This window comes from Cyprinus carpio, chromosome B13 (assembly GCF_018340385.1).
Source record: "Cyprinus carpio isolate SPL01 chromosome B13, ASM1834038v1, whole genome shotgun sequence".
NCBI lineage: Eukaryota > Metazoa > Chordata > Actinopteri > Cypriniformes > Cyprinidae > Cyprinus > Cyprinus carpio.
This window is the reverse complement of record NC_056609.1, coordinates 15,920,312-15,947,431: the sequence shown is the minus strand read 5'-3', so window position 1 is coordinate 15,947,431 and position 27,120 is coordinate 15,920,312. Positions and strand designations below refer to the sequence as shown.

The 27,120-nt window shown below is 36.5% G+C and overlaps 3 protein-coding genes across 7 annotated transcripts in view; 1 reads left to right on the top strand and 2 right to left on the bottom strand.

Moving 5' to 3' along the window:
• LOC109060833 (sorbin and SH3 domain-containing protein 1-like) overlaps window positions 1-1,920 on the bottom strand; it is a 49,754-nt gene extending 47,834 nt beyond the window's left edge. Inside the window, exon 1 of the mRNA XM_042736869.1 lies at window positions 1,804-1,920. Within this exon, the coding sequence (XP_042592803.1) occupies window positions 1,804-1,890 (87 nt within the window). The 5' untranslated portion in view covers window positions 1,891-1,920. The remainder of the gene's footprint in view (window positions 1-1,803) is intronic.
• Window positions 1,921-2,900: 980 nt separating this feature from the next.
• On the bottom strand, window positions 2,901-19,105 carry LOC109082156 (phosphoinositide 3-kinase adapter protein 1-like). 5 transcript variants are annotated; one of them, XM_042736857.1, is made up of 21 exons: window positions 18,973-19,105; window positions 18,709-18,833; window positions 17,455-17,544; window positions 16,197-16,309; window positions 16,011-16,130; window positions 14,408-14,827; window positions 13,668-13,894; window positions 12,797-12,941; window positions 12,470-12,612; window positions 11,771-11,900; window positions 11,387-11,583; window positions 10,941-11,100; window positions 10,629-10,694; window positions 8,276-8,545; window positions 7,863-7,925; window positions 7,561-7,763; window positions 6,309-6,369; window positions 6,043-6,210; window positions 5,851-5,936; window positions 5,423-5,523; window positions 2,901-4,223 (listed from the first exon to the last, which is right to left on the bottom strand). In XM_042736857.1, exons 6-21 carry the CDS (start codon window positions 14,805-14,807, stop codon window positions 4,112-4,114), a joined length of 2,532 nt encoding a protein of 843 aa, XP_042592791.1. In that variant the 5' UTR covers window positions 14,808-14,827; window positions 16,011-16,130; window positions 16,197-16,309; window positions 17,455-17,544; window positions 18,709-18,833; window positions 18,973-19,105; the 3' UTR covers window positions 2,901-4,111. The 5 variants fall into 5 exon arrangements, with proteins under 5 accessions (XP_042592791.1, XP_042592792.1, XP_042592793.1 ...); XM_042736858.1 differs by having other exon boundaries at window positions 16,279-16,309; XM_042736859.1 differs by having other exon boundaries at window positions 16,011-16,127; window positions 16,279-16,309.
• LOC109082179 (KIF-binding protein-like) lies at window positions 19,028-26,202 on the top strand. The gene is made up of 7 exons (XM_042736861.1): window positions 19,028-19,462; window positions 19,621-19,719; window positions 23,356-23,435; window positions 23,526-23,709; window positions 23,953-24,046; window positions 24,784-24,896; window positions 24,979-26,202. The coding sequence occupies exons 1-7, from the start codon at window positions 19,028-19,030 to the stop codon at window positions 25,855-25,857; spliced, it is 1,884 nt and encodes a 627-aa protein (XP_042592795.1). The 3' UTR covers window positions 25,858-26,202.
• The last annotated feature ends 918 nt before the right edge of the window (window positions 26,203-27,120 follow it).

Here is a 27,120-nt window from a genome sequence, read left to right as displayed (position 1 = left end):
AAATGAATGAGTTTGTCATTCACGAGACAACTCATTTAAACAGCGTTTCACCACCAATCTTTTGGGCACCTGTTCACCACACTAGACAGTAACATGATTCTACACAAAGCTTATAAAACATTAAGCAGGCAACACAAATTATTCATTATCTTTGTAAGGAGACGGCTTCCAAAGACGCTGGCAGGAACTTCTCACAAATGTTGCAGTCTCTCACCTACTTAAGATTTTAATGTTATTCACTTCCTCTTGGTGAAATACTATATATCTCCTGTGCCAGAGGACGATGATAACATCATGTATGTCTGGCACAGGTGTTGAGCTGAAACATCTGTAAACAAAGATACAAATTTTTCACAGGGTGTGAGTTTTACGGTGCAAACTATTCTTCCTTTTTTGCCAGTGTACAATCCTCTTGTCAGTGCACTTCAACTGCATTACAACTACATTATGCTATTAAGGAACAGAACAGAACTGCTTACAATTATAAAAATTTTGCCCTGTGTTAACAACTGTAGAAAACCATGTTATTTTAAAGCAGGAAAAGTATGTTATTAAGCTTAAAAGTTATGTTAATAAGTTTATACATCTGGTTTTCATTTCCGATAAAGTAATTTAACCAGGTTAACTAATTTTTAAAGAAGAAAAACAAATTAGGAATACTGCTTTGTCTTCAATTTAAATGATTAGAATTTATTTTTAAATAATTCTTCCAGGGGGTTAGAATTTTGGTTAATGTATTGCACGTGTGGTGGACAGTTTATTATTAGAAGTAAAATACATCAGCAAAAGTGGGACAGACAAACAACACAATTAAAACTAATGTTGAATAAAGAAGAGAAGTCAGCCTCATTCTATGTTTATTTACTGTTATTTTTCATATGCAAACTGGAAGCTTGTTAACAACAATATATATTTCTGAAAAACTGCTTGGTTTCTAGCTTGATTGTGCTGGTCATGTATGGTCGAGATGATAGATGAACTACCAGCCTGTGAGACTGAGGTTGCTCTGGCAGACCATGATAAAACTAGCTGGTAGACCACTGGAGTCGGTAGACTATACAAGTTCCAAAACCATCTTAAGTTAAAAAGTTAAAGCAGTACCTAACTGTGTCTACAGAATTTAGAAATTGAATATAATATTATTTTAGATATTTAGACCTAAGTAGGTTAGAGCATCAAAAAAGAGTGAAAAGCTTTTATCTGTGCACCATCACAAATCTACCAGAAACCGTCCCACTGCACAGTTCATCTACTATACATCTGCCGCATACACCGCACTGCTGTACAACTACAGGCAGGTCACTAAGATTTGTTTAAATTGTCCCGTTTAATTTTTTCAACCCATCAACAATAAGTCTCGTTTCACTGTCCTGCTCCCTCCGCGTATTGCGTGAATGCTATTCTATTCCTTATTTGGATGTCAAGTGCAGCCGAAGTCAGATCTCTCTTCACGCGGAATACAATGATCTCTATCCCATCTCCTTCATCTGACACATCGTGCTTTCAATAAGCACTGCGATTCATAGTTTCACCCTTTGACATCCGTCAACAGAGCCATAAAATGAGCACTATATAATAATAATACCACTAATGCTGAGTAACTGCTGCCGCACTTCTGTTCTGCACTGAACATTTGTCTGCAATGGATGGCTGCTGCGGTTTATTATAATAAACCCTGGGCCAAATAATAGAGCCCCAGACGAAGCAAACACGCAAACTTTCTGTTTTAGTTTAATGTGAAATATCACTGAGGTATCACTCAAACACTAGGAATATGACAAGCAGGCGTTGCGTAACACCCACCTTTCTGAGGAAGCAGTCCAGGTTTCCGTATTGATAACGCCGCTGCACGCTGAAGAGACGGTGACCGCACGCCGCTCGCCCGTGCATGCAGCCTCTCACGCTCTCATCACAATATCACTGAGTGGGAGGAGAGGGGCGTTCCGCAGAGGCACAAACGTTTAATCAAACTTTCATTTTAATAAAGGTGCATCTTCAGTGCATATTTAAATGATCAACAATGATAATAACAGAAAATACATTTAAATGACACATATTACATTCGGTTAATAACTTACTAATAGATATAAAAATAAAACAATAAAAATCATGCTAGTTTACATGTTGGCAATATTCATTTTTAGCGTTTTTGGGTAATAATCAAGTTATTTTAATTTTCATAAGTTTAAAATATTTAAGTCATCTTGTGCACTCCTTGGAAGTTTGCTGAGGCCCTCTAGTGGTCCCAGGACCCCTAGTTGAGAATCACTAGTCAACAGATGAGCTAAAAAAAAAAGAAAGTAAATATAGATTTTTTTTTTCAAAGTAAAAATCAAAAAGACAAATTTAAATTATTTTAATTTATTCTTAAGATTAAAAAAAAAAAGTCAATGCAGTACCTAACTGTGTCTACAGAATTAGAAGTTGAATATAATATTATTTTAGATATTTAGATGTAGGTGGGTTAGTGCATCAAAAAAGCTCAGGCTGAGAATTAAAATCTTTTATCTGTGCACCATCACAAATCTACCAAAAAACGTCCCACTGCACAGTTCATCTACTATACATCTGCCGCATACACCGCATTGCTGTACAACTACAGGCAGTTCATTAAAATTTGTTTAAATTGTCCCGTTTAATTTTTCCAAGCCATCAACAATACGATGGACTGAACTTGTTTAGTCTCGTTTCACTGTCCTGCTCCCTCTTACTAATAGATATAAAAATACAACAATAAAAATGATGCTAGTGTACATGTTGGCAATATTCATTTTTAGCGTTTTTGAGGCCCTCTGGTGGTCCCAGGACCCCTAGTTGAGAATCACTAGTCTACAGATGAGCTAAAAAATAAAATAAAATAAAAAAAATTTCACAGTAAAAATTAAAAAGACAAAATAAAATTATTTTAATCATAATGGTATTTATTTGTACTGAATTATAATGGCACATATAAAAACATCTGAGAAAGTAATTTTTAACATTCACATGAAATTTATTAAGCAAGTAGCAAACATATAGCTACTGGATTGAGTATTAAATAATTTTGTGAATGGAATTTTGAGCATATTGTCGAAGCCAAAAGATAAAATATGTTTCAAGTACATCGGGTAGGCTAAATACTCATTATTTTTAGGTAAATATATGCATTTGTCAAACACCTCCACCATACTATATATACTGAGGGCCTCTATAGAGGCCAGCATTTACACACAAACAAAGCCTTGCAAACCTTAGAAAGTATTTAAAAAGGATGACAATATGGAAGAAAAACTACATCCATTTTATCATGACCTTAATCAGTTTTATTTTCACGATCTAACAAAAATGTACACACCCACAAACAAAAACTACACACACACACACAAACCACACATCTGCCATTTTCACACTGTGCATTCACACTTTTTATGCTGTTAAATACTTTCTTTCTCTGCTTCTATTTGGGTGATATATCATAGCCAATAAAAAGTGAATACATCAATAAATACTTGAAATGCATAAAACTATTCATCTTTAAATCTCATCATCTCATGACCAATCCCAGCCAACACAATCTATATTTCAAATAGAAAAAAGTTTGGATTACAACAAATGTAGGCAAAGTCTTGAGTTTGCTGTCTGCTACTGATGGGACTCAGAGAGCACAAACCAAATGGCTATATTGCAAACAAGTGACTATATGAAAAAAAAAACCTCCAACATATTGCATATCTTCAGCTGAAGATTTATCATTTAATACCTATAAACTAAGGTGATTGTTTGCATTGCAAGTTGAGTCTAGATCAAAACCCTTGAGGAACACTGGACACTGAAACCACAGGCAGTATGTGAAAAATAAGATAGCTTCTGAAACTGATGTTTGCATAATATCCTCTGTGATACGTAGATGGCAGTTGGTAAATATAAATGGCAAACCAGTTTCCTTAAGAGGGACCTTCATACAAAACCTCTGTAAGGTCATTGACTGACAGGGCAACAAAGCAGCTGTCTTCAGTTTTGGACACAATCAGTAGCTTTTGTTCCACCTTGAAGAGACTACAGATCTCAGAGGCTCAACAAGAAAAGTGCAGAGTCAAAACAGAATGAAAGCCAGCCATGTTGAAGCATGCCTTCACCATGTGCGTCTCGGTATAGGTGGAGGCAGCATGGGCCTTTGCGCAGTCGTCTGATGAACAGGACGTGATGGAGTTGATACATATCGCTCGTTTAGTATCTCTGGATTCCTAAGAGACAACAGGTTAAATTTAAAATGAGTAATATACAAACTGAGCTCCAGACAAACCAGGGAAATAGGTTACAACTGTTAAACTTATGTAGCCTAATAAATAAATATCAATATATGTAGAGGGTTTTTTAAACCCCAAATATTAAACAGTGAATTCTACTGTTCAAACGTTTGGGGTCTGTAAGATTTTTTTAATGTTTATGAAAAATAATCCTCACCAAGGCTGTATTTATTTGATTAGACATACAGTAAACATTTATATTGAATATTATTACATTTAAAATGGTGGCAAAGCTGAATTTTCAGCAGACACATCATGCTTCAGAAATAGTTTCTTAATATTATCATTTTGAAAACTACTCAGTGATACATTTCTTTCAGGAATGAATAGAAAGTTCAAAAGAACACAATTTAATTTGATTATTTTCTTTTATTTTTCTATATATTACTTATTTCTTTTTTAATAAATACAGTAGTTTATGTTAGTTGTATGTTTATCATGTTTCATGTTGTATGTTTTATTTCAACCTCAGGCATTCTGTTTTGTTTTTTTACAAAGAAATTTAAAATTAAAAATCTCCCTTCAACTAACATTTGCATACTGAATTGTGATCGGTCTTGTCTTCTCTAATTTCTCTAAATTTATCATAGCTTCCATAAGCTAGGCAAGATTTAGCAGTGGATATGTGGCACCCACATCAGACTGCGGATGTTCATCACCCCCATCTTTCTGACACCAATCCTCTGATGTCTGTGTTTGTGTATATTAGCTGGTGAAGATGTAGCACATTCTAAACCCACACTCCATCTTCATGAGATTTTAAGGTTGATGCTTCTACCCATGATCAAGTGACTGATGGAAAGTTAAGCTTCACAAACTCCGGCGTTGTGGTTTATAGAGTTCAGCGATTAATGCTGTGGTTTGTCACATGGGGCGGTGCAGAGTTTCATAAACGAAGCACCTTCGCTTCACCTACAAACTTTTATCCAGTCATCTGGTACATTCTCACAGTGAAACCTCTATGTACATGTTCACTCCATACAACTTCTAATCTAAAGACTTGCTGTATAAAATAATTCTCAGTTAAATTTATTTTTACTTACAGTTTGAAATATACTTCAGAATAAAGCTTGTCTTTTCTGATTCCAACACAGTTGGTTTTACCTGGTACTGTGTAAGCTGTTTTAAACACGTACCTCTCTATTACCCGTGGTGGGACCCTGGGTGGAGGGAGTACTGGTGGAATATCCACTACAGGCCGGAGAGGCCGCGGAGGAAGTGGAATATCCGGAGGCTCTTAAACCATTAAAGAAAAGACATATGATATGATGAATTTATAATACAACAACCTAAGCTTAAATACTTTGTGCCTGTATAGTTCAGTATAACAATAATCTATTATTGTGTAATGTATTATAGTTTAAATGTTTGCAGTCACTAAAGCTGCATTTATTTTATTAATATTATAAAAAAATATTATTACAATAAAAAAAAAAAAAAAACAGTTTCCTGTTTGAATATATTTTAAAATATAATGGATTTCTGTGACGGCAAAGCTGAATTTTCAGCATCATTATTCCAGTCTTTTGTAATACTGAAAACAGTTTTTGTGATAAAAACTGACCTCACATTCTCCTTCCACCCCACTGCTGTTGCTGACGGTGCTCTGAATGCTCAATCTGTGACTGCTACTGCCTGCACGGGTCAAACCTTTACAATTAATTTGTAGAAACACGTCGTACTTGTAAACATGGTTCTGTTCACAAGTATTATCAGATGTTATTGTATGAGATTAAAGAAGTTATTTATTACATACTAGAAGTGCTGGAGGTGCTTCCTGTCTGCCAGCTTCCTCTCTGCAGCGGTCTACTAACTGGAGGGGGTTGGGCAATCGACCGAGGTGCAGGTTCGTACACTGAGCAATTCACGTTCATTTGAGAACCCCACTGACTGTTTGTTTGCATGGGTGCTGTAATCATAAGCTCTAATGGAAAAACAGAAAAAATTTTACATTTTAATACCATGCCATGTTAACCACTTAGGAGTATATTGTATAATGAAATGTGTCCTTCATTTCCTTACCATTTTTCCCTTTGCCTCTACAGCGTCGAGTGATGCTGTCTCTTAATCTTTGTAAATTTTCCTTAAAGAAAATGGAGAGTGTTACAGAAACATCAGAGACACTCATTACATTTGTTAAACCTATGAAGGGTTAACAACGTATTTGATACGCAAGGCTTCTTAATTATCCACATGATCAAAAAACCTCTTGTACACAATCTACCACATGCATTCCGATTAATAGTTCAAACTTTTTTTAGAAAGTAAAATTAAATATAATTTTACAAACATCATGAGTCATTTTGCTGTGAAATCTAAATGTAAGAATAACTTTATATTGTTAGTAATATTCCAAGATGAACACCTGCTGGACTGGAGCAACTCAGGTGTATTTAATTATCCATACAGAAAAATAATGTTAAAATGTAATTAAAAAATCTGATACGTTAGGTTTTTGAGGAACATTTATTTGTATCTTCCAGTTATCATTGTATTGTTGCATTATATGTTTTGCCTCACACAATATTTTGCCTATGACTTTGATCAGAAAACTAAGCATTTAAATATAATCTTAACAAGACATATTATTGGGAAATATAGAGTGACAACTGATATTTATATTAGTAGTTGACCGATATATCGGCCGATATTTGGCATTTTTCAAATATCGGCAGATACGTTTTTCTGCTTGGCCAATGTGTTCGAGGCGGGACTTTTATTTTGACGGCATTTAGAACAACAGCATCTGAGCACACAGTGCTCACATTCTCCCCCTTGTTTACTGTCCTTGTTAACAGTTCTGTCTAAATATGGATAGAAGTCCATAGAAGAATAGAAGGAATTAATGTATACAGAAAGTATTATAAACATAAATTAAAAAATAATAATACTATCACTAACACAAACACAAACAATAAAATACTAACAAAACTGAAATCATCATTAACCAAATACGCATTTATATTTTTTAAACAAATCGGTCGACCACTAATTTATATGCATTTCATGTATGTAGTTCACTGTACTGTTATAAAGATCTCATTGATTTACATTACAAGCTATCAGAATTTAATCTAACGTTTTGGACCTATAAATAACATCTACATCAAAGTGCATATTTTCACTCAGTTGCACCTCTAAAAAAAACTCAAACTTCCCTCCTTGATTATGAGCTCTCACTATATCAAACTATATGAGCCATAAAAGCCTGTACAAATATGATACTCAAAAAAAAAAAAAAAAATATGCACAAATTTGACCTGGAGTTACTTACCTGCTGAAAGCGGAGAGAGCGCCATCTTTTATCTTGATCAAACTGCCAAGCCTTGAACTCCTGCACTGCCTCTTCCACAGTCAGCTCACCCACCTTCACCCTCTCCTGCAGAGAGATGAGCTGCCTCTGTCCCGGGGTCTTCATACCTGCAAAGGGGTCATGGTGACTGCTCATGTCTCTGTCTCTCACCAGCCGTACGGGAGCTGCAAGCATGGAAAATTAGATTTACTTTCAATTGAATAATCCATATTTTGTTCATATAAATATATGGTTCTGCAATTAGGCACAGGAAACTTTTATACCTAAAGAGGAATCCCTTTCTGGCCGTTGACTGAGTGAGTATACAGATTCCTTGAGACAAAAAACTGTAAAACAGGTCAAATTGAACTGAAATTACTATAAGGGGACTGTTTTCAGAGACAAACTTTTCTCTCAAAAATGAAAATTCTGTAATAATTTACTCACCCTCATGTCATTCTAAAACTTCATGAGTTTCTTTCTTCCATGAAACACAAAATAAGATATTTTGAAGAATGTTGAGAACCATGTTGATTCTTCAAAATATCTTCTTTTGCATTCCGCAGAAAAAATTAAGTTTGATGATATAAGAGATAGTAAATGATGCAACAGTTTCTGATTTTAGAAGCTAAAATTAGAGCCTTTATGTTTGCACTGTGGTTTAGCTGTGTTTGCATAATGAACTTTTGGTTTGCACCTTTGGAAATGTAGGTTGTGTTCTCTTCAGGCTCTGGCAGGTTGGCGGGTCGTGGAATCGGTGCTGGTGGGCGGTTGATTATTTCAGGGGTGGATTGTGGCTCCACTGTGTCATAAATTTGATCAGGACAGCACGGATTATACAGGTCTTCTTCTTCTACGTCCCCATAGATTTCTGCATTAAGGTCATGGTAATCTTCATCATCCATTTCAGGTAATCCACCATTAGTTGAAGCATGTTCAAAGGACTGTAAACTCTTGTCAGGTTGTGCTAAAGGAAAACAATTCACGTTATTCAACAACTGCACAATATATAATAGCCAAGAATGGTTTATACCCATTTGTACACCAGTTTACATCTTTATAAATGCCAGATATTAGCAAGTTGCTCTGGTTTCGCACTACGCAAACAAGCTACATCCTGTGGCAGAGAGGTTCAAACATACATACAGTGGTGTGAAAAATTGTTGGCCCCCTTCCTGATTTCTTATTTTTTTTGCATGTTTGACACACTTTAATGTTTCAGATCATCAAAAAAAATTTTAATATTAATAAAATATAACAAAAAAGTGAAAACAACATGCCGTTTTTAAATGAAAGTTTTTTTTAATTAAGGGATAAACAAAATCCAAAACTACATGGCCCTGTGTGAAAAAGTGTTTGCCCCCTAAATCTAATAACTGGTTGGGCAACTCTTAGCAGCAGCAACAACTGCAATCAAGCATTTGTGATAACTTGCAATGAGTCTGTTACAGCGCTGTGGAGGAATTTTGGTCCACTCATCTATGCAAAATTGTTGTAATTCAGCCACATTGGAGGGTTTTCGAGCATGAACCGCCTTTTTCAAGTCATGCCACAGCATCTCAATAGGATTCAGGTCAGATCTTTGACTAGGCCACTTCAAAGTCTTCCTTTTGTTTTTCTTCAGCCATTCAGAGGTGGACTTGCTGGTGGGTTTTGGATCACGGTCCTGCTGCAGAACCCAAGTTCGCTTCAGCTTGAGGTCACGAACAGATGGCCGGACATTCTCCTTCAGGATTTTTTGGTAAACAGCAGAATTCATGGTTCCAGTTATCACAGCAAGTCTTCCAGGTCCTGAAGCAGCAAAACAGCCCCAGACCATCACACTACCACCTCCATATTTTACTGCTGGTATGATGTTCTTTTTCTGAAATGCGGTGTTACTTTTACGCCAGACGTAATGGGACACACACCTTCCAAAAAGTTCAACTTTTGTCTCTTCAGTCCACAGAGTATTATCCCAAAAGTCTTGGGGATCATCAAGATGTTTCCTGGCAAAACTGAGACGAGCCTTTATGTTCTTTTTGCACAGCAGTGGTTTTCGTCTTGGAACTCTGCCATGCAGACCAGTCTCTTTTTTTATGGTGGAGTCATGAACACTGACCTTAACTGAGGCAAGTGAGGCCTGGAGTTCTTTGGATGTTGTTGTGGGGTCTTTTGGGACCTCTTGGATGAGTTGTCGTTGTACTCTTGGGGTAATTTTGGTCAGCCGGCCACTCCTAGGAAGTCTCTCCACTGTTCCATGTTTTTGCCATTTGTGAATAATGGCTCTCACTGTGGTTCGCTCGAGTCCCAAAGCTTTAGAAATGGCTTTATAACCTTTTCTAGACTGACAGATCTCAATTACTTTCTTTCTCATTTGTTTCTGAATTTCTTTGGATCTCGGCATGATTTCTAGCTTTTGAGGATCTTTTGGTGTACTTCACTTTGTCAGACGGGTCCTATTTAAAAGATTTCTTGATTGCGAACAGGTGTGGCAGTAATCAGGCCTGGGTGTGGATAGAGAAACTGAACTCAGGTGTGATAAACCACAGTTTTAACAGGGGGGCAAACACTCCTTTACACAGGGCCATGTAGTTTTGGATTTTGTTTTCCCTTAATAATAAAAACCTTCATTTAAAAACTTCATGTTGTGTTTACTTGTGTTATCTTTGACTAATATTTAGATTTGTTTGATGATCTGAAACATTTAAGTGGGACAAACACGCAAAAAAATAAGAAATCAGGAAGGGGGCAAACACTTTTTCACACCACTGTATATAAATATATATAAGCAGAATATACCAGGTTGGCTTAATAATTGGACTATTTCCTGGTATGTTACGTTACAAACATGAAAATAATATTGTAAGCCTTTGCAAAAATGTTGTACACCAGGTGAAACTTCTAAGTAATATGTTTTCAGGCTTTTTGATAAGTAACAAGTTTTCACAGATGTATATATGAATAAAAAAGACAAGATGGATAGTGTTATCACATGGGAAAAAGAGGCAGAAGTCACATAGTTACACAAAGAACTGTTGTGTCATGATCAACATTTCTTATTGATGTACCTTCAAAAAACTTTCTCAGCATTGTCTCCGAGTTACAGTCCTCCAGAGCACTTTCCAGATCATCATCTGTAGAAACATGAATTTTGTGCAAACAGTTTGCATTACATACCTTAAAGAACTGACATTAGGCCTATGAAACATGTCTTTTAATGCTTACGTTTTATCATCATATATAATCATAAGTTAGCAGTAGTAACAAAATATGCCTTGAAAAACTAATAAAAGAAATGCTTTAATTTATGCAACAATGACTACAGTTCTTGTGGAAGAGAATATATCCTCGAGTTTCAAAAGAAAATGCCATGCACAAACCCATGTCAGGATTTAGTTTCATCATAGACTCGTAAATGTCCTCGTTATCGAAATTTGTGATGAAATTTTGGGAAGCCGTCAACATGTCCTCATAGATATCCTCATTGCCAGAGGTGTCCTGAGATTCCTCTATATGGGTCTTCACTAAATCTACTGTCTCCTGTTTTGTTTTATGAAAAAAGAAAGCTTGCATTTATTATCAGCATCATCACTGCTATAATACTTATATGAAGTCTAATAGAAATACTGCTGTGTAAATGTGTGCTAATTATTAACAGAGCTATATAACATAATGAAACTGCACATAGCACTTTTACAATGCTGTGTTATTTAGTTTTACATGCATTAATATGTTTATGTGTTCCCACAGCATTTCAGGAATTAGTTGACTTTGTTTACTACAATTTGTTGTCTGTTTCAGAAGTACATTTACGCAGTTAACTCACAACATATTCGTCCATAAACTGTCTTAAATCGGAGAAGCCACTCTTCTCGGCCAGTTTGTTAGGGTAATCACCATCTTTGTTCATCACACTGTAGGCCTGCATGGCCCCAGGGCACCGCATTAACAAAGATGTTAACTTTTTAAAGCCATACTTGGCTGAGAAGTGAAGCAGTGTTGGAAGTTCCACATTACGGTGATCTGAAAACAAAGAGACTGCTTTTCATTATTGTTCAATAGAGTTTCCTGTCTTTGAAAAAAAAAGTAACCATCCACACCAGTTCCTTAACTTGGTGTGATGTTATCTACCACCATAAAAGATATTCATCATAAGTGAGATTTCTATAAACTATAACACAAGCAAGCCATTATGAATTAAATCACTTACCCGCTGGTGTGTTATCTGCAATTTGACTAATTCCAAATACTTGTAATGCATTTAGAGGCATCCGTTCTTCCAGACAGTCTGCAAGCAAATTATCCAACGACTCGGGCACCTTTGATGTGATATCAAATGCCTGAAAATTGAATATTATAAAACAATAATTAAAAAGGCTCAATGTTAGTCTTTAAATTAAAGGTAATTTTCTGTAAAAAGGGGGCAAATATTATGGTCTGCATGGTAACATTTAACGAATGTTTATTTCTGCTCCTGTTGCCTCACAATTTTTTTAAATGTCTAAAATTGACTTGTTACTGACTAAACAACAAATTACATAAAGCATCATGCATTACTGATTTCAGGGCTGTGTGTTGCTATTCAGGCATTTGTATGAGATCAGAATGAGATTTTTGACATAAAATGACTTGATGACTTTAAACAAATGTTAAATTGTTTAATTTATTAATTTATTAATTTTATTATAATATTACAAATTATTTAACACATTTTTCACAACACCATAATGTTTCACCACTATATAATTGGTGAGTATATACGAAACATTTCTGTGAAGGTACTTTGAAATTATTAACATTTTGAAAAGTGCTATGCAAATAAGCTTGGCATGTCTTAACTCCATTATTCACACATTCATTAACTAGTCATTTCAGTTTATGTGATTCAGTTTTTCTGTTTCATCATTACCTGACACATGAACTGCACTGGATCCACTGCTTTCTTTAGATAACTGCAAATTTCCTCCATTTCTGTGTAATATGTTACAGTTGTTGAACAGACCACAGATTCATTTTGATAAAGAGTCAATGAGACTTTCCCAGCTGGCATATCTAAGAGAAAAATATATTTTTAAGAAAACAACCCTGACAAATCCAAACACAAATTTGAAAAATCCAAAGCTTCTCTTATGATAAGTGAGCACATTAACAGGAAACAATATGTAAATTCAATAGAAAGTGAAAAGGCATAGAGGAACTGATATGAAAAGTTCCTCTTTCTGTGTTTTTGTCTTACCAGGTGACTGTACAGTAACAATGTACTCATTTACAGGAGTCCCAGGCATCCGCAGAGGTGTCGAGTATTGAGAGTGAAACTCCACCTCCAGTCTGCCCTCATCCACAATTTTCTTTACCATGATTATATAAATATTCACATGATTCTTTATGGGAACAAACAAATGGTAAAAAAAAAAGTCACGGGACAGCGTCAAATACAGCAAATGACATAGAGTAACACAAGACGATGTTAATGATGTTAATTCCACAAATGTCAGCAAATGCCTTTGAATGAAATGCTGAAGCTATAGTTTGCTGCAGTGTAAAATTCTTTGATTTCACAAAATTCAAAAGTAACAACAGTTTACAATTTAGAGGATAAAGAGTTTTAAAAATAGGAACAACACTTATGCTATTTAAGCCATATATACACTAAAATATCGAAATCTCAACTTGTATGAGTGTATACTGCATTAAATGTCTCTTCGTCCAATAAATTAAATTAGGCATAATTGGATTTATTATATTCACAAATCAAATCGATTGAAAACTACTCGGCAAAGTATTTTAGTGATTAGTTAATCACCCTACAGACAGGAACAAAAGTAGTCTATGAAGACGACAACTTCATTCAGCTGTGATATTGTTTTACTCAGTTTATCACCCATCGCTGCTACATCATCCTTCTTTCAACATATCACCAAATTAAGAATGTTATCTAAATTAAGACTGTTAGACAAGTGCCCTGCACTGACTTCCTGTCTAATTTTAAAAAGCACAAAGAAGTGTGATCTCAAACTATGTGAGCTTCATGCTGACATTAACAATTAGGCCTATATATATATTTAGAAAAGCTTTTTTTAATTAGGCTCTGCACGCACTGCGCTTACCCCACAGAGTATTCTCTCTGGTTGGACGGTGAGATAAGTTTGGTCATCTTGTGGCTCCGTGGCATTTGAAGAAGTTTGCTCAGTATGACAAACATCATTCCCATCCAACTGAATCTGTTCCGTCTCATCGGGTAAAGTCTCAGGAATCTCTGATAATGTGAACTCATTCATTTGTTCTTCTAGTTCAATTTCATATGGATTCTGGCAATGATTTTCATTAACAGATCCTAGAACGAAAATGATATATCAAACATTATTTCAAGCTGACCTCTATATGATTAATAAGATTAATTATGATCCGCCAAGAAAAAATATTTATGCAAAAAAATTAAATTAAATTAAATTAAATCACAGAGCTCAGACATATACAGACCTAATCATTTCAGGCCAACTGAAGTACTAGGATTAATTAAGTATTATTTACTCAAATTAATTATGATACAACATGCATAACTATTTAAGGTACATAAAATATATATAAAAAAATAGAAATTAAAAATAAATAAGAATAATTAAAAAAATACAAATATACATCTTATCCAACACATAGTCTTAGAATTATATTCATATACATTCTTTTGCAGTGTTTGTCAGTCTGCAGGGGAGTCATGTTAATGTTTTACATCTTTTTAGGCCATCTTTGAAATATTTTTATTGTTGTTGTTATTAAAGGTGAACAATAGTGCAAGTAATTAATATGTTCTTATGCTGAATGCACATACCATTTAAAGAATACATACCATGATTAACACACTCAAGGACGGTAGACACATATACTGATGGTTCTTCTTCTGAATTGAGCTTTCTCCAATACTCCCAGTATTCAAAATAGTCCGCTGACACTTGCCCTTCTGATACGCCACACAAAAAGGCAACAATTTTGAATGGAGGCTGAAGAAGATCCCGGAAAGTGTCCTGCACCTCTGGGTCTTGCTGCATGTCCAGCAACGCAGCAGACAGCAAAAGCATGATGCATTTGCTGGAGCCAAACAGCTCATGGTTTTTCATCCACATCTCTTCGTTCACATCATACAGAATGACGGAGCCCTCTGGAAAGTTAGATGATGCCGCCAAGATTTGCTGTAGATACTCTGCCCATTCCCTGGCTTCACTGGTATAAACAATTAACACCTCACACATTGTGGAGTATCCAGGTTGTTCTGCAACACAAATGGATGATAAATGGAACAGCAGAATTAAAAATAATTCTTGGTTCATCAACTACCAAAATTAAAAGTAGCACTGTAAAAAGAATTACACTGTAAAGAAATTTCCTCAAAACGCGAACAATTCACAAATATTAAACACGTTAAATTATATGTGAAAATTAAAGTAGAAAGACTTTATAATTTCTTATAAAACACACTCCAATAAACTTTGTTCAAAAAATTATTTTTAACGTTTACGTTAACGTTACGAAAACTCAAATACATTGTTTTTTCTGCAAAAAATTTACTGTTGCATTTAAATCTAACCAAAGTACACCCTAAAGAGCTTGTTTATTTGCCGATTAATGAATTAGTGAAGATCTGAATGCCAGCCATGTTGCTGGGGCTACATGAGCTTGACATGTTTTGTCATAAGATGATTGAGCAATAAGTTGGTTTTGTGAACCAAAAATACATCAACAGTAATTAGTCATCTTTTGTCTCCTAAACTCTGACCTAGTGTCTATGTACAAATTAAATTAGCAAACACATGATATGAATAAAGAATATAGTAATGGAATTTTATGAATCAGGCTTGCTAACTATGAAACATCTTCTATGACCCACATCAACAGTACAGTGGTGATCAAATACGGTTAAAGATACATTTCAGTGCAAAGCATGTTTAGTATGTCACTCAAATGATTTACAACAAATTTCACATTTTATGCTATCTACACATTTGTGTGACTGTCCTGTTTGTGATGTAACTACTACAGTACATCAGCTGTACCCCTCTGAACACAATCGACTGTATTGAGTTCCACACACTTCAAGTAGATATAAACAGAAACTCATTCTCTGAAAGGAGATGCAATTAAGCAACTTTATATCACACGCAGAGTTATCTTTTACTATTGTTTCCCGCAAAGTCAATGAATGCTAAAGCAAAAATACAGGAAGATTTTTTTGCAACTTCCTTTTCGCGTTCAGCAAAATTATTATTTTGCATCATGTCATCTCTATCATTTTCAACAACAAAAATTTATAAATTTTTATGTCCGTAAACTATTTAAATTCTAAAATAAATTCAAAACTACAATTCTTAACCAAAGACCAAACCAAGAAGATTTTGTTTGTTCAAGCATAACATTTTAACAGCAATAAATAAGATCTTTATTTAAAAATCACTCACCTTGTTTCTTGTGATAAGACTCCCAGCGTATAATAAACAATGTCTTGCTTCAGGTGGTGTATAGTGGCTGCAACTTCCCACAGTGGCTTTCTGTTTGCCTCCGTTCTCTGCCTATAGCTTCTGATGAAAATACACCACGTATATGACTGTGGTATAAGACCGATTTGCCTTCAGCTCATGACTTACATCTACTAAAAGAAACAGTCTATTTCCTGATGGTGGGTGGTAGCGTCACTTCCTAAAATACACTGCAACTGCTTAAACTCACACAGAGAGAGCTGCTGTAGGCTGCTGTGACCCTGTAAAACAGACAGAAAATTCCCCAGACAAGTTAAAAACAGAAGTTAAGTAAAACTTTAATTTAACTTATATGTAAAACAGCCAGCACACTCAGACCATTCACAAACTTTGTGTACAGCATAAGAACTAATAGTTTACCACTTGATTCGTTCTCATGATTCATAACAGTGTTTCATGTAAAAGAAATATTGTAAAAATGTTAGAGTCAAAACAGTTAAATACTGTTAAATATAGCTGACATTCCCATATTTCTGTGTGACATCTCACATTTGAATGTTTTTCGTAAAATAGTTCTGTTTCTTAGACGTTTCTTATCAGTTATGTACATCTTATGTTGTTTAATTATTGTTTAGTGCATTATTTCATGTGTGTTACCTTTATGGTGTTTTTCATTTGTGAGTGTAACACCTTGCACCTTCTATATATATTAGGATTTACCTCAACTACTTGTGATGAACTTTAATTATGTGGCTTTCTCTTTACCACCAGTGTTATTGTGGTGTTTATCAGCATATGTTAAATATAGAAAACAGATTTTCATAATTAGGTACATTAACATTATTTCAGTTAATAAAATATACAATAAATGTAATTACAATCTAAAACTTAAAATATTGCTAAAATTCTGGAAACCACAGCAGCCTTTTTTTAAAACTGTAAATACCAGCTTTTTTTAAACAGTGCAGTTAAAGTAGTTAATTATTTTTCTACAGCAGATGATTCTGAGCCCTAAAAATGAACACTGTTTGCTAGCTGGTAATAGCAGCGGGACTATTTTTCTTTTCTAACTGGCCTTTATTTAACTCTGTATGGCCAAATACAGAAACAATGCAAAACCATTAAAGTTCCTATTTAAAAGTTTGCTATTAATGGCATTTATCTACCCACTATTAACTAAAAGGAGGAACTAAAACATTGCAGCCTTTGCAGAGTTTCAGGTACATCTGAGTCAGGTTAAAGCAAAATGTTGAAGTGAAACATACATTAATTGTGAAAATAAAGTGGAGATAAATTAGGACACACTGTATCTACACTTTAAATATGCAAGGCAATATAGGTAACATTTCTATAATGATTTCTATGACTACAAACAACATTTCTATGAGTTTAGGTAAATGACCAGAACCTTGCAAATGTTACTCACCCTATGAGGTGTTATTTTCTGCTCTGTAGTACCCTAAAGAGAACAATCATGAACTTCTTCTTTAGTCCGTGATGTAAAACAAGAATCTTACTGTGGGTGTAAGAAAAAAAGTGTCACTTTGTAGAGACCACATGGGAAGGATGTTCTTAAATGGACAGTGGACATTTGAATTAACATATATAAACATCAACAAGTCGAGAGACTTAACTGTTCGATTTATAACGTTGGGAAATATAAATGTCATTTTCACTTTATACTAATAAACACCAACAAGGTACTAACACAGCATTAATCCAACAAAACCCAACTGCATTTTGGTGTTTGTTGGCTAACAAGCCATATGTCCAAAAAGTGTCAACCACATTGTCAACCACGCAGAATTGCTGACATTTTACTATTTTTTCATTCATTTTTCTTGGCGCCAAGTTGCAAGATACTATGTAGGCTAATCTTTATCTGTAATCTAACCTTTTCGGTTACTAAAACATCTTTTGAAAACACTGTTTAAATGTTTACATGAAAAACTTAAAAAGGTGTACCACCCACCCATCGTTTTGACAGGGGAGGTACCGGCCTTGAGAAAGAGGGTCATATCCCATCATTCAAGCCATAATTTACCTGCCAACTGATGAGACAGTAAGATAAACCACCTACACACCAGTATGGACAGACTAATAGACCAAAAAACTTAGGCAAGACACATACAGACAGACAAAACATTGTTTTTCATGTTCAAATTTCACATTTTGGGCTATTTTGCTTCCAAAATCTCTTTCAGACCAGAAAGAAAATGTTTATTTTATTTTACTTTTGTATCTATTTGTTACTGTAAAGTTCAAGGCCTCATGAAATCAGAAATCTTCACTTCAGTAGCATTTACATACAACTTTGCAGTTTGGTTCCTTTCTATATTCTTAAGGTTTTAACAGAGGGGTTTATTATATTATTTAACATTTTAATTTCTATTCTGGAAATAAGAGTTGTCTTTTACAATAGAGACTGCGAGTTTATTTTAAAGCGTAAAAGTATTGAAAAATCAAAATGCATAAATAAAGCTCTGTAAAAAAAATGTTATTTGCATTTTAAAAACACTAGCCTATGTTGTGACTTATCACTCGCGATCTTCACGCGCAGCTGAAAATGTGGGTCAAATACAGGAAATACGTCATGTAAGTAGACCAGTGGTCAAGTTCAAAGACCACAAATGTTGGTTTTGGGACAGGCCCAATGTAAAAAAAAAAAATATATATTTACCTGTCATATCCGCCAAAACGTGCAAGCAGCCAGCTTGTGTCTGTGAAATACACTGCTTGACATTTAGATGGCGCCAGAATATTGGACAGTGATAAAGGCAATGCCATAAGCAGCCATATCAGAAGCTAATGATAAAAATATGAAAGCTAGCAACATAACACCCGAATAATTGTGATATTAAATTAATATTTATTTTTAATAAAATATTTATTATAAATATGTACATTTATTCGTTTAGTAAAAGTAGTCAAAGACACCAATAACCTTCGCGTCGTGGCCTGACCTCTGCTGGTGAACACTTGTCATACCTCAAAGAAACATGGCTGCGCACCAGAGCTCAGAGTGGAGGACCGTGTGCGAGAAATTTCGCCTGGCCCAGGACCTCTCCGAAGTAGAGTCCAGAAAAGACCCTGAGAACAACCCTTTCCGGTCGAAATACAAAGCTAGAGATCTGTTGAAGGAAATCCATTGTTCACTGAAAAAGATCCAGATCGAGGAGGAGGGCGAGGCTGACAGTGAATCCAGGCAGATGGTGGATGAAGGAGCGGGGAATGAATGCGAGAAGTCGTGTTCTGGAGACTCTCCCGCCGGTCTGGGAGCGGCCAGGCTCGCGGTGCTGCAGTACTGTCTCGGCGTGAATCACATAGAGACCGAGGAGCTGTCCGCTGGAGAGCAGCATCTGATGAACTGCCTGAAACTCATCGACAAGTGCACAACAACACGGGAGAACGTCTCGCTATTCATACAGGCCCGGGTACATATACACTGCTTACACTAGCCCTTGCTCCTAAAAGCCACGTGTAGTTTAATAAATGTAAAGTGTTGTTTGGTGGTTGACTACTGCGCTTTGGTGTGTGATGACGGTAACAGTTACATAGTGTGTGTGTTATTTTTTATTTTTATTTTTTACAGAATCAGCTCGGCATTTTGTGGGCGGGAAGAGATGAGATCGAAAAAGCACAAGGATTTCTGGAAATCGCCGAATCTATGTATTTGCTCTACATGAGAGAGGTGTGTGTCTGTCTCAAAACCTCGTGAACTCTTCCTAAACAACTGCATTTTGGACATCATATTATGAGTTCTGTATGACGTCGCTGTGACGTCTCCGCAGTAGCCTGACTGCTTGCCAAAAACAAGAGCAGTTTCCCAAATGACGCACTGTACAGTATGCACTTATACTACGTACTCTACCGTCCAGTTTAGGAATTAGATTTTTGTGCGTTAAGTGTGCAACATCTTTTAAGTTTTTATTAATATATATATATATATATATATATATATATATATATATATATATATATATATATATATAGCTTTTATTAGGTTTTTTTTTTTACCTTGACAGTAATTTCTAAATCAATCTGATGGTACGCTGATATTTAATAAGGCGAATGGGACAGCTTTCATAAGCCGTTTCTTACTGGTGCAGGCGACAGGCCCTTTGACAGCTAGACACCAGCGATGTACAGTTCACACAGAATTTCATGCTCTTAAAGGGATAGTTCACCCAAAAATGAAAATTCTGTCATTAATTACTCACCCTCATGTCGTTTCAAACATGTAAGACCTTCGTTCATCTTCATAACACAAATGAAGATATTTTTGGTGGAATCTGAGAGCTCTCTGACCCTGCATAGACAGCAATGCAACTGAAATGTTCCCAGACCCAGAAACGTAGTAAGGACATCGGTAAAATGACATCAACTTCAGTTTTGCAAAGCTGCGTGAATACTTTTTGTGCACAAAGAAAACAAAAATAACAATTTATTCAAAGGGGTTATCGGATGCCATGCACTTTTACGAGCTGTTTGAGCTGAAATGTGTGTTGGCAGTGTGTGTACACAACCACCCTATAATGATAAAGATCCACCCAGGGTTTTTTGTTGTTGTTTTTTGTTTTTAATCTCGGTAAATCATTTCCCCTTTCTCAAATCGAGCCGATCTCAGATGCATCTGTGTGAAGTCCAAGGGGCAACCTCCTGGAAACACAGAAGAGACTAAAACTGCAATTCATCGACTGGCCGCTAGAGGCTGGCTCCAGAAGTGAGTCAGTCCCATAGACTCCCCATGTTAAAATGGGCAACTTTACAGCAGAAAAAAACATGTTTACAGCCTGGTACAAAAAGTGGTTTTGATCTATATAGCTAATTTTGCCCTTCATGACCACTGCGATGGGGGTGAAATTTTTTATTACTCATCCATTTCAATTATATTAAGCCTTAAAGTTTCACATAATTGAGGGCATGGCCACTTGAGTGACACGTGGATTGCCGCTGCGGTCACCACCATCGAGCTAGGTGGGTGTGGTTTCAGCAACCAGCACCTGCCTCCTTGCCCATTTTCGATTATCTGGGAATGATGTGCTGCCAAGATGGCTATGGCCGGCTCCGCCCACTTTGAGCTTCAAAAACGCTCTTCAGTTCAGACATCTACGGGTTACATCACAGACACTATGGGGAACTCATGGCCTAGTGGTTAGAGAGTTTGACTCCTAAGCCTATGGTTATTGCTCACTATACCAGCAATACCACGACTGAGGTGCCCTTGAGCAAGGCACCGAACCCCCAACTGCTCCCTGGGTGCCGCAGCATAAATGGATGCCCACTGCTCCGGGTGTGTGTTCACTGCTGTATGTGTGCACTATGGATGGGTTAAATGCAGAGCACAAATTCACAGTATGGGTCACCATACTTGGCTGTATGTCACATCACTGTATGTCACGTCACTATGTCCCTGTTTTTATACAGACTATGGTGATGCCACACAGACAGGCCCTTCCCATGATTGTTTGATTGACAAAAATGTCTCCATAGTGATTGAGGTGTTTTGTTGTTGGATCTAATAATGAACGTAGCAGTTATCATTTACTCCCAACCAGTGGATTACATTTGTTTTTGAAGGGAATGCGCCCCCAATCTACCTTAATGCATTTATGTTCACACAAATCATTTGTGGTCCAGCTTCATCTTCAGAAGTAGTGAGTGTAAGGTTTTTTTTTAATTAATCTTTGCAAATTGCTTTTCATAATGATGTGCTAATTAGCAAGTTTCAAGATGAATGCAGCTAAAGTTTACCATCTCTCAGAGAGCGGCTCGGAAGAGAGGGACGAGGTGAGCTGAGCTCATTTGTATTTAAAGCGGAATGCAACAAAACAGCGTGCTGTAGACAGAGCTGTTTTTGACGGTAAAAACTGTGTTGTTTTACACTACCATTGAGAAATTTTAACCAAAAAACATTAAAAACCCATCATTAAAAACACAAAGAATCATCAACTTGTGGAAAATGGGCATCCGATGACCCCTTTTCAACAATTCTTCTCCCCGAGTTAAAGGTGCAATAGGTTATTTTCTTCAGAAACATTTTTTGTTATGACGGTTGAAAATCTCTTCACATAACAATTCAGCGCGTTCACGTACACTATGCAGACAGAGTGAGAATGGCAGACAAACATCAACAACCTGATCTTCCTTCCTGGTATTGTAGTACCTTTACTAACTGTACTATAAAGTTTTCTCACTGGTGAATGACACATGATGTATTGTAGTAATATTGTCTATGGTCATCTGATCTGTTTGCGTTCAGGAGGCGTAGCTTTGAACGGCGATTGCAGAGAGGGTTCAGATGATCGCTTTCAGTGCTATCAGGCTAAAGTTAGCATTTTCCAAGATCTCCTGCTGCACCTTTAACGTCTTCAGCCATTTTGGAGAGTACTACTTCGCATGCATGCGCACATTTTCCCCAGAACGTTCGCTAATCAACGGAATTAGCATTGTTTATGTTCATGAGAAACCGCGTACTTGTTGAACGTAAACAATGCTGATGCTGAGTCAGTGACTTTGCAGGCAGCGTTTTTGCACGAAGGCACCTCCTGAAACTGATTTCGGACAGGCTTCTGAGGCAGCATAATGGTTTAATGATCTACAACAAAATAGAACGAGTTTTGATGATAACTAAAATATTTAACTATTATAATACTGATTTCTCACTAGAAATAACAAGTGCAAAAAGTTAGTTTGAAATATACATTTACACACAAACTGACCACCAAACGCAGATTTCAGATGCCATCTTTATTTTTTTATCCCAACCTTCACAGAATGGAATGCACAGGATTGTGGGATATCAAAGGCAGCATAGAATACATCTATGTTGCCTTCAAAATTCCATCAGAAGAAGGTACCTCAGGAGCAGAATTTGTATTCGGACGTTCCTTGATGCCTTCATGCCTTAAAATGCTGCCTCCAAAGGCAACATTTTAGAGCTTTCGGATGCAGCTTATGTTATTTTTGTTTTCTTTGCGTCACTGTTGAGCCACTGATGTCACATGGGCTGTTTTACCGATGTCCTTACTACGTTTCTGGGTCTGGGAACATTTCAGTTGCATTGCTGTCTATGCAGGGTCAGAGAGCTGTCAGAGTTCATTCAAAAAAAAACTTAGTTTGTGTTCCGAAGATGAACGAAGGTCTTACAGGTTTGGAACGACATAAGGGTGAGTAATTAATGACATAATTTTCAGTTTTGGGTGAATTAACCCTTTAACTGTAGGGGCTCTAGAAAGTCACAAAAATACATAAAACAACATACAGTTGCACATACATGATGATGATGATGTTTTGGTCTGACATTTGTTTCCTTTATGCATGTCAGGATGGTCAACCACCACTGGATCTTCAAGACTTTTTCGTGCTAGAGGGAGAAGAATTATCCCAACAAGAGAAGACAAGAAGGTAATATCCATCCCTATGATCCTCTATATAAAACATTATTGTGCTTCTACGAATGTTTTAACCCCACTTTTTCCCCTTATGTGTCAGCAGGTTTGAAATGGCATATACGCACACACTGTATTATCTGGCTCAAGTGTACAAGAATCTGGAGCAGTATGAGAGAGCTGGACAGTACTGTCACAGTACACTACAGAGACAGCTGGAGTACAAGCAGTTTGTGCCGCTCGAGTGGGCCATTAATGCAGCCACACTGTCACAGTACTACATCACCAAGGTATGACGTGTATAGAGTGTGTGTCCCACAGCGTCTTTTCTTTTTTGTAAATAGCGGTTGGCAAACTTACTGGGAGGTGCATACTGCCGCCTACTACCGATACGATCAGTAAAAAAAAAAAAATTTTAATCGGCTCGATCGCAATCCTTGAGATTGGCTCGGGACATCCATAATCATAACCTCCATGATTCTGTAGTCCAGGTCATAGTAATTAACTTTGTCTCTGTTGTCATTGTATCACAGACACGGTACATGGAGGCCCGTCACTGTTTGGCTGCGGCTAGTGTAATTGCTACTCTTGCAGGAGAAATCCCCTCAGAAGCAGCTGCCAAAGAAAGTGGGTTTCTGTGTGGTGTTCATTCTTGTATGTTGCTGGATATTGTGTATTTCCTTTCACTTCCATTGCTTTACTGAATGCCATGTAGTGGTTGCTAAATGAAAACAAAACTCCCTAATTTTAGGCCGTTCACAAGTGGCCTTAGTTTCACTGAAACTTTCACTGTAATGATACTGTATTTTATTATAATAGTACTGAAACAATGGCATCTGAAACAATCTGTCTGTTATTGTAAAACTCATGCTTGTGGGTTGTTTTGCATTTCATCAGATCCTGAGGTTGTACAAACCAACAAACTGTGGCTTGTACAACTTTGGCCAATAATACAGAACCTCTAACGTATAGAGATGTCGAAACTGTAAATTAGTTTTGTGCAGCAGAGACTCCATGAAATACAAAAAGGTTATACCTACTAAACATCTTTGAAAGATCTACAAAAGTGTTAAAATGCTGCATTTGAAGCATAAGACTACTGGTATTTACAAATGCAGAGTCAACGCATTATATAAACTATATAAACTTTTTTAACCTTAAACCGCATAAACACATTGCACTGCCCCAAATACACAAAATAATGTTCTTTTTAGCAACGTCATATGACCCCTTTAAAAATCCTAATGTCCCCAAAGAAAGTATTTTCCTGCTTTCCTTTTGTCTTATGGCACATTTATTAAAATTAATACGTGTGGGTTTACAATGATATGATAGATAACAATAAATTATGAATGTTCTCAAAGGTGATGCTGAATGTGAAAAACGTGAAGAGCTCCTGCAGAAGCGATCCGAAATTGCCAGATGCTGGATTAAATATTGCCTTAATCTGATGCAAGATGCTAAAAAACTTCTTGAGGTAGCCATGCTTCTTTCTTTTACATTTTGAGAGCTTTGACTTATTACTTTGACTTGTCTAAGCATTTTTCATTGCTCCATAGGATAATATCGGAGAACTAGACTTAGATCGGCAGGAAGAGCTGAAGAGGGCACGTCGGAATGTAGAGGAAGAAAAAGAGAAGGGAAGAAAAAGCGCCATTCTTTTTGGTTCAAGTGATACCTTTGACTCCATTTGCAGCCTGGAAGAGAAAGTAAGCAGCATGCTTCCACTAGACTTTGAAGAAGCCCGCAGCATCTTTCTGGTGGGTCAAAGCTACGTAGCCCAGGCCAAAGAGTATTTCGCAATGGATGGTCACGTGACGGATCACATTGAGATCTTGCAGGATCATAGCGCTCTCTTCAAGGTCCTGGCCTTCTTTGAACAGGATCTGGAACGCCGCTGCAAGATGCACAAACGTCGTGTCGACATGCTGGAGCCAGTCTGCAAGGATTTGAATGCTCAATATTATTTGCTAATCTGCCGACAGCTGCAGTTTGAACTTGCAGAAACCTATTATGAGATGATGGACCTGAAGTTGGCTGTAGCTGACAAACAGGATCAGCCAGATGTGCACACCATAAAGAAGTTTAACAACTTGTGTTCCTCCTCTATGAAGTATTATCAGATGTTCCTCGACTCCATCCGCTCACCAGAGGGCAAGTTTCCTGAAAAGCTCGAGGATGACCTGCTAAGGCCGGCGCTGGTGGCCAAATTCCGTGTTGCCAGATTACAGTCCAAGCTTATTTCCAGTAACCTGGCCACCCAACTGGAGAATCTCACCCACTCGCTGGAGTCATACAACTTTGTAGTACAATACTGTGAGGAGAACCCAGAAGCCAAGAATGCTGTTGAAACCGAGCTAGAGTTGAGCAGTGAGATGGTCTCCCTGCTTCCTCTCAAGATAAACAGAATTAGATCCAAAATTGCCTCCTGCAACTAACAGGCTGTTGAAAACAGTATATTTTGGCCCTTACATAAATATAAACACACACTACTGCTTGTTCCTTGCCAGACCTTGATATATCAAATGAGCTTTCCTAGGACCACAGTGTAAGAAACTCCTTCAACCGTAGAACCATCTATCACAAACTCTTGTTTACCGATGTAACTGCATGATTTACAGTCACTAATTTATTTTCAGTGAGCAATGTACAATTGTATTTAATGCAGTAAAATGTTTTTCAAATTTTATGACTGGTATGTTTAGTAGGCCCAAGATTTAACATATAGCTGTACTAATATTAAAGCATTTTATTCCAATAAACATAAAAAAGCATAAATGCCATTCTTCGTTTTGTCTTACTCAGTCAAAACAAAATATTAAAGGAATACCTCACCCAAAAATCTAAATTTGCTGAAAATGTACTCCCCCTCAGCCCATCCGAGATGTAGATGAGTTTGTTTCTTCATCCAAACAGATTTGGATAAATTTAGCATTTCAGTCATTTCATCTGCAGTAAACCGGTACCATCCAAACAGCTGATAAAAACATCACAATAATCCACAAGTAATCTTACTCTAGTTCATAAATTAACATTTTGTGCAGTGAAAAGCTGTGTTTATAAGAAACAAATTCATCATTAAGGTGTTTTAGCTTTAAGTCCATCTGCAGTTGTCCTCTTACATCAAAATCGACTGTGCTTAATCTGTGCATATTTCTCTCCTGATTCAGAAAAGACTACTTTTTAAATGGACAAAGCAATATTATGGATAGAGGACTCATAGCTTAGCCGGAAGTAACAGTCTGAAGTAAAAACGTCCTGATGTTAACTGATGGACTGGAGTTGTGTGGATTGCTTGTGGGTTATTGTGATATTTTTATCAGATGTTTGGACTCTCATTCTGACAACTCACTGCAGAGGAAGTTAACTCACTGCTTAATTTCTCCAAATCTGTTCTGATGAAAAACAAACTAAGGGTAAATTTTCAGCACATTTTAATTTTTTGGAAAAGTATTCCTTTAATTGTAAATTTCGATTTCAAACACACACACACACACACACACACACACACAAATGTGCAGCCGTTATACTGGTAGATTATCCAGCTGAGTGCAAAGAGGAAAGTACCAGAGAGTACAGTGCCTGTCATGTTAATTTTATTTAACTGAGTTAATGTAGCATCAAGAACATTTAAGCAGCAAGCTTGATATACATCTTGATGTACATTCTTTCTTCGCAAAGGATGTGGTTCATATTGTACA

What these genes read in the sequence shown, in the direction of transcription:
- LOC109082156 (XM_042736855.1), bottom strand. Translation starts at nt 14,807, where the DNA reads ATGTGTGAGGTGTTAATTGTTTATACCAGTGAAGCCAGGGAATGGGCA. An exon ending in CCTTGAGTGTGTTAATCATG is followed by an intron (nt 13,895 to 14,407) that starts GTATGTATTCTT and finishes TTTTCGTTCTAG; the next exon opens with GATCTGTTAATGAAAATCAT. An exon ending in CCACCACGGGTAATAGAGAG is followed by an intron (nt 4,224 to 5,422) that starts GTACGTGTTTAA and finishes GTTGTCTCTTAG; the next exon opens with GAATCCAGAGATACTAAACG.
- LOC109082179 (XM_042736861.1), top strand. Translation starts at nt 19,028, where the DNA reads ATGGCTGCGCACCAGAGCTCAGAGTGGAGGACCGTGTGCGAGAAATTT. An exon ending in AGAAGCAGCTGCCAAAGAAA is followed by an intron (nt 24,047 to 24,783) that starts GTGGGTTTCTGT and finishes ATGTTCTCAAAG; the next exon opens with GTGATGCTGAATGTGAAAAA. An exon ending in ATGCTAAAAAACTTCTTGAG is followed by an intron (nt 24,897 to 24,978) that starts GTAGCCATGCTT and finishes ATTGCTCCATAG; the next exon opens with GATAATATCGGAGAACTAGA.